The 14965-nt window shown below is 33.0% G+C and overlaps 1 protein-coding gene across 1 annotated transcript in view; it reads left to right on the forward strand.

The window, feature by feature from the left end:
• LOC128998315 (enoyl-CoA delta isomerase 2-like) overlaps positions 1–14696 on the forward strand; it is a 34322-nt gene extending 19626 nt beyond the window's left edge. The window contains exons 5-7 of the mRNA XM_054424403.1: positions 4666–4755; positions 8654–8797; positions 11529–14696. Coding sequence (XP_054280378.1) covers positions 4666–4755; positions 8654–8797; positions 11529–11684 — 390 coding nt within the window. The 3' untranslated portion in view covers positions 11685–14696. The remainder of the gene's footprint in view (positions 1–4665; positions 4756–8653; positions 8798–11528) is intronic.
• The last annotated feature ends 269 nt before the right edge of the window (positions 14697–14965 follow it).

Here is a 14965-nt window from a genome sequence, read left to right on the forward strand (position 1 = left end):
TCGAGAACTAATGTAAATATTGGAGAACTACCGAGAACTAATGATGAACTAACGATAGGTATATAGATATAAGCATTTATAGTCAGAAAACTGTGCCCGCTGGAAATTCTATAGGCCTAATTGTGAAGTTAGTGTACCAACATTTTATGTCTCATAACTTTTTTATTTTTCGAGAACTAACATAAATATTGGAGAACTATCAAGGAAAAAGAAATTTACAGTTGACCAAAGCCTATAAAAACAGAGAAAGTTTATGTTTTATTCTATGAATAGTGTTGTTTAAGTATAAGAATGGAACATCTGTGAGTCAACTATTTAATTGATATAAAACATTTTTTTTAGAAATGGCCATTACGATACGTACTTTGATAAATTTCTAAAAACCCATTTTTGATAAATAAAAGTGAATACAGAACATTTTGGGGATTATAATTATTTCTTATTTCCTTGCATCCCCTATGGGTGCCCATGGCTTAAATGTTGTTATAGATCAACTAGTTTCGACCAAACAAAGTAGTCTAGTCATTTTTTGTACAAGATGTCCTGTTGCCTGAAGATGGCCACTTTGGTTAGTCAAAACTAGTTACCGGTACTTTGTAGCATAATTTTGGATTGCTTAAGTGTAGGTACAAACACCATTTGTTTAGTAATTAAATGCAATTCAGAGGCCAAAATTCATAAAATAAAATTTATTTGAGCTTAAACAACAGATATCTTTCCTAACCCTTCTGTTGTGGTGGTTTAGTTTAACCAGGCAATTACATTGGCAATACTGATTTGTTTTTAATCTGCAATATCATCATCTTCACATCTTATGCAATTTGTTTCCTTCATTTTTGTATCTTCATCATGGCCGACATTAATAAAAATTAATCAATTTGTACTGCCAATTTGTTAACTAGCTTGTTTTAGCCTATAAGTGTTGTAGCTTACTCTAGGAGTTAAGGTAGTTTAGGGTTAACCTTAACCCTACTTACCTTCCTTGTACAATAAATTTTGTGATTGATTAAATAAAATGTCATTACTGACCAGGACTTTTCTACATGAAATCATGACACTACCCTTGAATACATCTCTGAACCATAAAAAATAATCCTCAAGAGATTAAAAGTTCATACTCTAAGGTCTTTAGTTTTTCAGTTGTTTTTGTATATTTGTTTAGTTTATAGGGATGGGCGAGTAGTGTTTTTTTGAGTCGAGTCGAGTAATTAGCCCTAGTACTCGAGTATCGAGTCGAGTCGAGTAGTTAACGAGAAAATCAACAATTTTATTTGACATATTCCATCTTCATTTTTACGAGCAAAGCATTTCTCAATCCATCAAAAATAGACCTGGTTAAAAACTTTTATACCATATAAAAAACACAATATGTATGTGTATCAAACTTATATTTTGGTGGTTTATTATTAATTGCAAAATATGGAACTAAGTGTTTATTTTAAAATAGGCCTACCGTACTGTAAATGTTTGAATTTGACTAAAGCATGAGGTCTAATAAAGTTTCCTCCAATTTATAAATAGGCTTATATATTTATCTAAGTCATTTGTCAGTTTTTCTATTTATTTGAAATTCCATTAATTGTCTTAGTTAACTCATTAAGTTATAAGTTTTTTTTTTTAATTAGGCACATCTTGGCCTACAAATACTCTTTGTAAGGAAAGTTTTTTTCCTAAGTGAGTAAAACATACTTCCTATAAAATGACATTTTCTCACTAGTTATATATCTTCAAAATTTGTTTTTACTATGAAAAAGTCACCTAGTCTACCTGAAAACACATTCATAAATGAGGATATTTTTGAAATACAAAATAACTAATCAAACAACATTTTTATCACTTTTATTTCTTAACTTATTCCTTGAAAATGTCAACAGTTTTTCACTTATTTTTAATAAAGATTATCACTTATAATTTCTCGAAAGAAGTCTTATGTGTGAGCTATGAAGAGCAGACAAGAGACATACGTCACTGCCATAAAAACTCTTCTCTACTGTGAATGAATGAACTGAGTGTTTATTAGTGTGAAGCCCCGCCCACCGTCTAACGGGACATGGGGGAGGGAAAGAGAAAGTTTGGCAGAATCTGCCCTTGTTCTAAAGCCTGGTTCACATGCCCTCCCTCACCCTAGGCCTCAGTCGCTTGCAGATTTCCATTACACAAGAGTGTTAATTATTTTACAATACTGTAAATGTTTGAATTTGACTATGATGAGATCTAATAAAGTTTCCTCTAATTTATAAATAGGCTTATAAGTATTAATCTAAGTCATTTGTCAGTTTTTGTATTTCTTTTTAAAAGCAATTGCAGTTATACATTAAAAAAAATTACGTACATCGCCGCCTACAGATACTTTTTGTAAGGAGAGTAGGCTATTTTCTCTAGTAAGTAAAAACGATCGAAGTCAAGGAATTAACTGTGCTAAAACAGCACATTGTCAATGTTTACAAAAGTATTTTGACTGAAACCTGAAACCCTGATATTTTTTAAAGACTGCAGAATAAGTCTACGTCTGGAGAAAAGTATGGCGATAGATAGGTTTTACTTTTAGCCTACTAGAAAGATTATGTTTTGGGACTAAAATCTAAAAAAAAAAAAAATGCTTTTAACAAACATTCCATAGTTTTATTTAGTGACAAAAGTGTTTGACTATGTTCCTGATGATACCAAGAGCATGGTTCGGCAGAGTGCATTCACTGTGAACCGGCCTGCCTGGCCCTTATGCACGACGTCACTATAACCTCAGTGTAGGGGTGTCAACAATGGATCGGAACAATCGATGCTTTGAACCTGTCTGTAACCTAGTTGTTTATACTTTAGTACTCATTATTTCTAAACAAACACGTCCTACATATCGGATCTCGAATCACGATATTTTTCGATACCCTTCCCACCCACAATAAGCACATAAAACGATGTCAAAGCAATCGTCATTTGTTCCATTGAAACACGAAAGTCGATTGGCTGACATGGTAGTGCATTGTCGCCTCCTGACCAATGAGAACAGTTGTTACATACTTTTATTGTCAACATTCACAATTCGTTATAACATTACAAAAGTGACATGGACCTAAGGCTTATGGTATTTTTCAATAAATACATTATGTTAGTAGCGCTTAAAACTTCTTTAACTAAACTCTTTAATCAGGTAGATAGTGATAGTACAGATAAAATATGGATCTACTTTTTGGCGCAATATAAAGCAAGCACAACCATACGACGATGATGTTAAAATTTAATGGTTGAATATTATAATTTGTCTAATGATGCGTATAATGCAGGGACGAAACTAAACATTTCGACGTGTTTAGGTTTAGGTTATTTTTTGTACTAAAAATAAAAATAATACATCTAAATATCTGACTTATTAATACAGACATTGTTTAGTATAATTAATTTCGTGTTGGCAGGACATTCGCACGCCGGTTGTCTCATGAGTTGAGTCTAACATCTTGAAATGTTGATTGTGTTGTGCAATACTGAAGCTAAACAATGTCACCGGCACCGTCGCTGTTTTGAACTAGATAGTTTCTAAGTTGGCTATGAAAATTGTTAACCGTGATTACAAAACTAACACTGTAGCTATAAAGTAAATAAATGTTAAAATAAAAAATCCATCCCTGTCGGGAGTCTGTATAATCGGAATCGACTTTTGACAATCGAGTCTTGGTACCGATACCAATGTCCAAGTATCGGTGGTATCGATGACGATAATCTACACATCCCTTTTTAGAACTGCATCGTGACATAATCGATGCATCGGGATTTTGATGCATGCTGGATCGAATCGGGATTCGATGCATTGCACTCGCACACCACTACGGAGCCTATCACAACGCTATCACCCACACCCAGTCAGTGTCAGCTGTCACTGTCAATGAAATGGATGACGCAAGCGATGTCTAGGTTGCCGATTATTAGTAGGCCTAGTATGTCAATATTTAAAGGAGTTAAGGGATTAAATAAAACTCAAACATTTTCCTTTCTTGTTATTTTGTTGTCAAATATCACTGAAAATAACAAAATCGGCTTGTCTACTACTCGACTTGAGTCACGAGTATCTTTAACTACTCGACTCGACTTTCGAGTATTGCCAACTACTCGAGTAATTACTCGACAGTCGAGTACTCGCCCACCCCTAATAGTTTATTCAGTTGTATTTAATAAAGTTTAAAATCTTCCACAGATAAATCTCCTTCATTTACAACATTAGTGCAGACCTACCATATAGTTTCTTGTTTACCATATCTTATGCATTCAAATTTTCTGTTTAATTTTGTTAAACTATAGCCTAAATAACAATAGGCTGTTCTCAAATAAAGAATATATTATTTATAAAAACAACTGAAATATGTAACTATATTTTCATTTTGCTCTATTACTCAAAGTGACAGAAGACAGCAGAAACAGGTGACTGGACGTTGATCGTCTATAGGCTAATGGCTAGATGGATGCTTTAAATGACTTATTGCCCATCTTTATGTGATGATGACAGCAAACAAACCATAACCAACATGGGTGACTGAACTTTATCTGGCTAGGCTATGTTCAAATCATATGTTATTAATTAAATTGGAATAACATGTCTAGAAACTTACTACAGTTAGTTCAACAAAAATATATTTGTTGTGATTCCAATGGCCTAGGTAAATGATGAGATGGTTTCAGGTTTATTTCCATACTCCGTTTTCCATGCTGGGCTTGGTGGCTGAAGGCTGCTCAACTTACACATTTCCGAAAGTCTTTGGAGCTGCCAAGGTAAATATAGAGTTCCGTGACATCAGTCACGCTGATCTCTCACTGATTTCCCCACACCCTCCCTCCTAATGATATCTTGTAGCACTATTGTTTGTATTGTCATAGCACTATTGTTTGTATTGTTTGTAATTATGAGGAGATGGAAGTTTGGGAATGGTTGGAGGGATGGTATTATAATGGTTGTGTGGTAGAAGTAATGACCTGTGGAGCAATTAAATGATGTTGTCACAAAACTATCTAGTGTTATTTCTTCTTGCTGCAGTAATAATTTGTCTTGTAATATATCTGAGTTAGTTTGAGTAGTATAACTTACTGAATAAACAAATGTTGGTATTTACTATATTGTATGACTATGAGTAGTACTATAATTCCTTGTTTTGATCAAACTTCTTGTTTGAAAAGATGAAAAATAGTGGGTTAAAATTACGAAGTGACTACATTTACCAGTGGTATATCAAAACAATTAATTACAGATTTTAAAGTTTTCTTTTGTTCATGTATGTGAAACCTTGATAAATCAAAGCATGTATATATTCAAATTTATAGATTCAACACTTTCAAAATACTTGATACATCAATACCTTTTGTGTCCCTTTAGCTTGAGGTACAATTGAATAGTACCAAAACATGTACAGGACACATTTTTGGTAGGTGTTTCATATTAGTTTATGGGTGGAATAAAAATAAAATACAAACTCCCAATGCAGCAAACCTGCAGACTAAGTGAGTTTCCATTTGCCAGATTTTTAACAGTTTTCAGAATTTTAAATTTAAATTTATGATAAACTGTACATTTAAAATATTTGTAGCCTTTAATTACAACCATATACCAAAATTGTCTAAGCTCTTAAGGTAGCTGTAATGAAAATTCAGCATTTCCATGCTTTAAGGGTAGGTAAAAATAAGAAAAAAACACTGTTTTAAACCCCATAACACGCCGTTCTTATTACTCAATTTTGCTGATTTGGAAAAATTTCATCAAAATAGGACCAAAATTAGGCCTACTCGAGTTATCACACAAATATATACATATATATATATATTCACTTGCAAAAATTGTAATAAGAAGAATAAGAATAATTTATTCCATTGATCTTTTTACAAAGAAATAGGACACATCATATACCGGTACATTACAAAATAATCATCTAAATACAATCAAGTTTCTGATACATCAAAATATTACAAAAAATACAATTAATTATGCATAATAACTTATTTTAATTAAAATTTAACATAAAAATTACACTTGATATGTAAAGGCTAGGATGAAGAGGACACAGCTAACTCACCTGATGAAAGGTTGCAGACGAGTCAAAGAACACATAAAAACACACACATAATATACTTAATATTTCGCCTCTTTCAGAGGCTTCTTCAGAAGTAGGCCTAGATGGTAACTACCATGAAGAAGCCTCTGAAAGAGGCGAAATATTAAGTATATTATGTGTGTGTTTTTATGTGTTCTTTGACTCGTCTGCAACCTTTCATCAGGTGAGTTAGCTGTGTACTCTCCATCCTATATTTATTTATTTAATCCAAGCTAAATGCTTTTTCCTAAAAACATAACTTGATAAAGGCTGTAACTTAGGCTGTAAAAAGGATTTTGAATGGAATAATATTAAATTAATTAAAATATAAGACTGATAAGCATATACTTTAGTCTTTTTATATACAGGGTGTCCGGTCATAAGTGTTAAATAAAAATTTGCATTAAACTACATGGTAATGGTGACAGAATGACGCACATTTGAGGTTCCCAACTTCAACAGTTAGCGAATAACAAATAAATTAAGATTTTTCAACAATTATTGTAGTTTTTATGAAAAAGGTTATATTACTCTGTTAAAAATGCACTTACCGTCAATTTCAATGTAATTTTCAGAATCCTCGCAAAATTTTAAATAGATATAACACATTATTGTTGGGGTACAATAAAATTTTAAATTTAAATTTCTTCGTTAAACAAATTATTTTTATATCGACGAAAATGTAAATAACATTCAGAGCTTTATTTCTCGGTTGCCGAGTTCCGGTGATGTTATCAAATATTACTAAAAACTTCCTTATTTAAAGGGCTTTACAATGATGTATAACAACTTTTACCTACTGTCATATCCATGGTGAATTTTACGCACTGTTGTGAAAAATCACGGTTAAGCCAAAACAGATATTGTAAAAAATAATGAATTTTACTTACTATTTTATGAGCTGATCACTGATGAATAGGGTTTGTGTAATTTATGATTGACCAGACTTCACTTCCATCAAACTAAGAGTTTTTTTTAGACTTAGGAAAATTTATTATAAACAAAAAACACAATACACACTTTAATTTTAATACGAAAGGATAGTTAACAAATTAAACAAATCAATGACATACTTTGTCCGAAGCACAACTTTTAAGGTGGAATCACAGTTTGGGTGTACAGTGCCCTATGTTTTCCCGCAAGCAGGCCCTAGCTCGCTTGCGAATCGCGCAAACTGTGACCTCATACGTCAATTTTTCCCTTACTTCCCCAGCAGCCTCAAAGATTATCTCCCGTAACTCAACTTCAGAGTTTACAACAGTTAAGTAAACTCTAGTAAACACCTGAGTACTGGGGGTGGTGCGATCAGGATACCGATTCTGGTACTCTCTCTGAACAGCGACGCATTACAGTTACACAAACCATAAATAAAATGCATTTCAACATACTCCCGAATCGAAAAAGACATAGTTGACCGATCACTGTCCACATGTGACTGATAGATTTTTTTAAATATGACTACGCTTTGTTTTTTTATCGCTTAGATAAAGTATTGTTATCAGTAAAATACCTGAATCTATTGACTAAGACCATTCAACAAAATAGAAATTCCGGGAGTTAACTGAAATCTTATCTGAAATATGAAAAATATACGATAACCGTAACTTTATCACAAACGAATTTTACTACTATATGTTTCTTTATTTAGCTTGATAGTTATAAACAAAGCTTTGCATGCGAGAAAAAAATACAAATTATTCATTGCCTGCACTTAAATGTATTATTCTTCACAATAGCTTTTCTTTGCCCTACCTTGTTTTTTCACAATAAAGATTGAATTACGTTAGGGAATTTGAAATTAGGTAAAAACTATTATACACCATTGTAAAGCCCTTTAAATAAGGAAGTTTTTAGTAATATTTGATAAACTTAGCGGAACTCGGTAACCAAGAAATAAATTGATGAATATTATTTAAATTTTTGTCGATATTAAAAATAATTTGTTTAACGAAGAAATTTAAATAGAATATTTTTTCATACCCAAACAATTATGTGCTATATCTATTTAAAATTTTGTGAGGATTCTGAAAATGACATTTAAATTAACAATTAGTGCATTTGTAACAGAGTAATATAAACTTTTTCATATTAACTACAATAATTTTTGAAAAATCTTAATTTATTTGTTATTCTCTAACGGTTGAAGTTGGGAACCTCAAATGTGCGTCATTATGTCGCCATTACCATGTAGTTTGATGCAAAATTTTATTTAACACTTATGACCGGACACCCTGTATATAAAACACTTCACGTGCAGTTACTTAAAGTTTCTTTCTTAATAAGCATTAGCTTCAACACAGGTTTCCAATTATAAATTATAACTAAATTCAATAATTCTCATGTCCAAAAAAAGTAACAAAATAAGTAAGTTTGGATGGCATATGACCAATAAGTTTTTTCCCAATAACTTAGAATATTTACATGTATCTAAAAAAGTAATGATTATTATATAAGATACAAACGTTGTGAAATTTACAGTTAGAGTAACTGAATGTATTTACCACTCTCTAGGTTATAAAAGTTACATGTTTATCTATACATTTAAAAATATTAGAGGATGAGAGGAATTATTTAATATCTATTTACAGGCAGCCAGACTTCTTTACTTGAGTGAAAGCATGTCAGTACAGGAAGCAGCCCACCACGGATTTGTCACATGTGTTTTCCCTAAAGAAGAAATGGAAGAGCATGTACAGCAGAAATTGAACCATTTAGTTTCTCTTCCAATTGAGGTAACTAATTTTCATTTGATTCTACTTGTACCTACAGTATCCAAAACAAAACAACGGGCGACAGTAGAACTTAGAGACCCATAGTTTGGACCAGAATAAAATAAGCTGCAGCACACACACAGAATTGTGTTTGCAGAATGCTTCTACAAAGATTGTGTGATAGAAAATCTCGATTTCGCCATGATCTTGGGAAACGATGATGATACCTCCGCGGCTATGGGAGATGTTCTTTATTGGGTCGCAAACACAAGATACTTCTATAATCACGGGAGATGTTCAAGATTTTGTTGCGACTGAGGAAGATGTTCATGATCTTAAATTAAATACTAATTTTGATAAGTAATATTTTAAAAGTTACAAAAACAAATAAAACTATGGGATATTGTGGAATCTCTAAAATGTTCTATTAATTTTTATTTGTAGCGATTGGTGCTAATTTGAAACAATTGGTTGGGGTTTGTGTTGGGGGTTGTTAACTGATTGAAACTGGTGGGGTGTGTCTGTGGAATAATAGAAAGGTTGGGTGAATAGATGAGGTTGAGACATGGAAATGTTTAATGAAATAATTGTATGATTGAGGAATTACTCGGATTGAGAGCAGAGAATAATTGAAAAATTTAGAACCATGTGAATTTGTGACTTTGTTTCAACAAGCTGAATGCCGGTTCCTCTTAACCCTTCCCACTCAAATTATTTTGCACAGCTGTTCCCTCACACTTGTGTTTAATTTAAAGGAAAATGGCATGTTTTTGGTGTATTTTTATATCTAATATTAGTTATTTAATAAGGTTGAGCTATTGATTCTTGTTCAGCATAAAATATTACACAATATAAACATAAAAATATAATTTTAGTTTTAACCCTTAGAGTGCCAACGTCCGGGGAACCGGACGTTTTTAAAACGAGCCAAAAGTGCCGACGTCCGGCCGACCGGACGTTTTTAGAACGAGCCAAAAGTGCCAACGTCCGGCTGACCGGACGTTTCGTAATGATCGAACAGTTGTCATAACAACCGAATGGATACTCAGATTCTTTTAACCCATATATTAACATTGAGTCGAAAGTTACTAGATGCGATACATCGATTTTCGTTGGTCGAAATATCGATTTTTACGAAATTTTAACCTAAAAATCGCCAGATCGCGCTCGGCATTTTTTGAGCGTTACTTTTATTCCTCGCCTGGCACTCTAAGGGTTAAACTTTTATTTTTGGTATAGTAATAAATAAACAAAAACAAAATAAATTTTTACAAAATCTATATATTTAGGCAAAATAAAAATACAAAACCGTTTATTTAGAGTACCTATTGAAAATATATTATTTACATTCCCTATGTAAAAACAAACAAAAACTACTGTACATAAACATTTACTTGTACAGTCTAACCTCGGTATAATGAATCTGAAGGGACCGAACTGAATATACGTTATATCAAGGATTTCACTAAAACTAGGTTCGTTATATTGAGGTAAGCTTTGCAGGAATTTCGCTAAGTCGAGGTTCAGAACCAGCATCAGTCAATATAGGTCGGGATTTGACCTCATTAAAACACAATTAAAGTAGCGTATGCGTACCTGGTTCTAGTATAAAAGACAATGACTAATGGTTAGTGCAGCAATGGTATAATAATGGTTAGTACAGTTCTGAAATACAAACAAATGAAAGGGTGTTAGTTAGTAAAGAAGCCAACAAAGTATTAAAATCACTCTAATAAATCAACTATTTACTCTTACTTCCCTAAATCAAATCTCACAGCTGAATTGCTGCTACAGTAATTACGATAAACATTGACTACAAACTAATCATTATATTTAGGTAACACCGTGTTCTCACGGACCTACGTGATAAACAAAACAAACAAAACACACGAATATGAAAAGCCACCTTGCGTAACCGGAACCGATTGAACTTGAATATATTTTAACAAAGAAATCAAACAACACAAATAAAACAGAAGGGATTATAAACGGGCAGATCTCGTTTTGACCGTTACTTCTTCAAACTCAGGTCTCTCAAATATGTATAGAACGAAATTCAGATATTCCACAAATCAATGCTGATCGTTATATATTTACAAAACTATTTGAACAAAACAGATAACACTCTATGTTATAGTAGAACGATATTTAAGAATAATCACAAATCTAAATATATCGATCTCTGTTAATTATTCGATTAAATTTAAGACTAAACTTCCCGCGGACGTTTGACTTAAATAGCGTAATTGATTAACAGTGAATAAACGATAGGCGTAATAAAAGCGATAGCGAGTGAGGTTGAGTTATCCTAGGCGCCCTAGGTACAATGGCGGCGAATGTGGGCCACTTACTTGGCGTGAGCGAGAGTGTAGGGTCGGGCGTCCTTCTGCCTAATTGCTCAGGCGACTGCTACTGCTGACTTTCGACTCTCACCGACCCCGACTCACTGTCTTGGCGAGTGCCGCGCGCACACATCCAGTGCTGTGGCTGGGGTCCCTGTGCAGGCGCGGGCGACTGATGCGCGGCCCGGTAGTACGGCGGTGAACCACAAGATCAGCTGTTTATGAACTTGTGTCATCTACTAATTTGTTATGTTTACATTTTGGAACTTAACTTCGGTGAATTGGCAAGGCGATTCTGCTAGTAAGGGTTTAGTTTGATTATAAATATTCACAAATTTTATGAACCCTTACAATATGAACATTTATAACAAAGCTCCTCTTGTTGATTTTTATATTTTCCTTTTTTTCAGTCGCTGATTCAAACTAAGAAGCTTATCAGAAAGTGGGAAAATACAAATTTACATTGTGCAAATGACGAAGAAGTAGAAGCTCTTATTGAGAGATTCAACTCCGATGACTTCTTTAGTGCCTTCGCCAAAACAACCAAGATCAAAAACAAATTGTAAGTGGTTTTAACACTGAAAAAAACAAAAAAAGACTGTTACTGTATTACATCACATGCTATTGTGTTACATTACACATTTTTCAATGTATTGTATTCCAGGTGAATAAATATATTTTTATAACATACCTAGATGAATATTTAAAATGTTAGTTGTTGTTGTCTATTCAAGATGACAAATTATGTAATTTTTGTATTCTTTTGTATTGTACAAGGGTTATTAATTAAGTAATTTAAGGTATTTGCGTTTAGCTCCGTAGTTTGAACATACGACGCAACGAGGCGGCTAGCCTCATTAGTGAACGGTATGGCGTCTTTAACAGCTCTGTAGCTGGCAGGTACGCTTTGCTGTGTGTTTCGAAAATTCTTAAATTATAAATCTCCCACCGCATGTGAGATAAGGTCAGTGATAAGGGTTTTGATTGGGCTAGTGAGTGTAAAAGTGGCTGGTGAATTTTTTTCTTTGTAATCTGTTGAGAGTAGTCTAGTACCCACCAAAAACACAATTCCTTCTGAAATGGACATTTTCAGTCAGTTTAAAACTCTCTTATCCATTTCTGCACTTTACCCTCTATCCACTCTATTGCAGTAGGACCATAAATATGGGGTAGTGTTATTTTATCCCCCTGGAATTTTACCCCCTGAGCAGAACTGACGGCACAAACTAGGGGTGAAATTACACCCGTGAACAAACTTAAGAGCACTCAGATGACTACATCTTAGTGACGTCATCTCTGCTCATGGGGTAAAATTCCAGGGGGATAAAATTCTGGCGACCCATGAATATATCTGGCTATGAATGACTGCAGTCAATATGTTTCTAGCAATCAAAAAACATATCACTGACCTTATCTCTCATGTGACAGGAGATTTAAGAGATAATTCTAGACACACAGCAAAGTGTACATGTCAGCTACAGAGCTGCAAATGGTGCCGTAAGGGGCGAGGAGCCTCACTGCGGTGTGCGGACTAAGAAACCCGTACAAACGACCCTTGCTTAAAAACAACCCTAGCATGTATCTTTTTGACAGAACTATTATTTTAAGTTTGACGATGTTCATTACAAAATATGTGTGCTTGTTTGAAGGAGTAAAGTGTTTGTCTATTGTTAATTGCTCAAAAGGAGCTGGACTGACTTAGGTGAAAGACTGATTTTACTATCTCATTAATAGAAGAAACGATACAATGAAATTGGGTAACTCTTGAAACTTCCTAATCCGTGTTGGGTGGCGAAACTGACTAAGCGTCCCACTGCAAGATTACCTCATCCCGTAGCCCACTAACTTGATTTTTTCCCACAGCAGAATTGGTTAACTCTGGAACCTGCCAATGGTTCGGGAGGTTGCAAACGTTGTAAGAAGATGATATTCTTATTATTTCTTATTATGTTATCTTTTTTACAAGTACTACTCTAAATGGAAAAATTTTGAAAGGAAATTTATATACAATGTTAATTAATAACTGTAGTTGTAAAATTAAGATTCTCTCTGTAAAATTGGTACCTTTTTTAATTAAATAGTGTAATTGCTTTTTGACATTAAAACAATCAATTAATTAAGATCTCTAGCTTAAGTGCCCACCTAGCACTTTGGTGATCTCTAGCTTTTGTTAATAGGGACAAGTATAATTTAAACTAGGAACATTAAGCTAAAACTTTAAATAAATCAAATATTTTGAAGTCCTCTAAAATTGTCCATGAATATTATGATAGTTCCATTTTTACTATGAAAAATATAAAAAAAAAAAATATATATATATACCTATATATTTTGAAAAATATATAAATTTCATAACATTTTTTAAAGAAATATTAAATAACAGAGGACAACCTATAAAGCATTATAGTGCCTTTTTGGTAATTAAAACTTACAAGTTTTCATATCTAAAGACATTTTAAAATTAATCTTATCAACTCATAACTTTCCAACATTTTAGATTTTTTATTGGAAGTTTTATTTCAAATTATTGATTTTTTTTTACCAGGATTAACTACCAAATACAATTACTGCTTTACAATTTGATTACTATGGTTTTATATTTTACCAGTATGTATACAGATTTGAATTCATTTGTAGAGTGTAAGGCTTAAGATGCAATAATGTTACATTTTGTTACAGTAAAGAATCCCAAACATTTGTAAACATTAAAATAGGTTTTGATTACAATTTAAAAAAAAAAAAAAATTTTCTACGATTAAAAAATATGATTAAAAGTAGCCTATAGCTTATTATTTTTGTTCTAAAGTGTAACCCCGAAGTTGGTTTTTAGTAAGAAATACCTATAAAGTTTGTTGCACAAACATCAAAAACTATACTGGATTGATACCAATAGAGGTATGATACTTAGGTATCATGCATGCAACATGCAACATAGGTCAATCAATATTCTTTGTGTAAAGCTCCCATTGAACGGCGTGCGAGGCTTCCCATTGGTAGGTTAGGCAGTTCCGCCAAGGGACTTAGTTAGCCAATTCTGCGTACTCAAAAACATCACAAAACTTAAACTTTCAAAGTCGATGTAGCGATCAGTTTTACGACCATTCCTATTGTTGTGTTATATGGAGGTATGCAGATACAGTTACCAAGCATAAACTGTTAATCCTAAAACATTTTGGACCAAATAACCTTCATCAATACTTTATATTTACTATAGTATATTTACTATATTTAGCAATTCCAAGATAAGTCTGGGAACTTATTATCGAGCTTGTGCATTTTGATTAGGTTGTAGTCAACAATATGGTCTTAAATATTGTTTAACTTTTAAGTTTGTTAACTTAACATATTGACAACGGTATACAGTACTTGTTACATGTGTAACAACTGATATGCTAAAAGATAGTACAAATATTGCACAAATGCCAATGTTAGTTTACTCTATTCATGTAAACTAGATTACATGTTGCACATGTACAGATATGAATTCAAGAGTTATACAGCAATAAATATTAGCGTTTGTTGGATTGTACTGTATTATGATAAGTTTGTTTGTTCAAATAAATTAATAACGCTTATAAGCCTTTTTAATTTAACTTAAAACCCAGTATTCTTGATACTATTCATAACCCATCTCGCCTCAAAGACACAATTTTGACTAAAAACTACTAGTGGTGGTTCTAGGACTTTGTCAATGGGGAGAGGGGACTTTATAAAGCCATTTTTAACGGCTATAACTGTGTCCATAAACCTCCGCTACGTTGTACAAAATGTATTTTGCCAGGATGTGATGGGGAGCTCTACCCTCCCCTCCCCACCCAAAGGGTAGGAACCGCAACTGAAAATGTTG

The sequence above is a fragment of the Macrosteles quadrilineatus genome, unplaced genomic scaffold (assembly GCF_028750875.1).
Source record: "Macrosteles quadrilineatus isolate MER2022 unplaced genomic scaffold, UCM_ALF_1.0 Scaffold_7__1_contigs__length_78375512, whole genome shotgun sequence".
NCBI lineage: Eukaryota > Metazoa > Arthropoda > Insecta > Hemiptera > Cicadellidae > Macrosteles > Macrosteles quadrilineatus.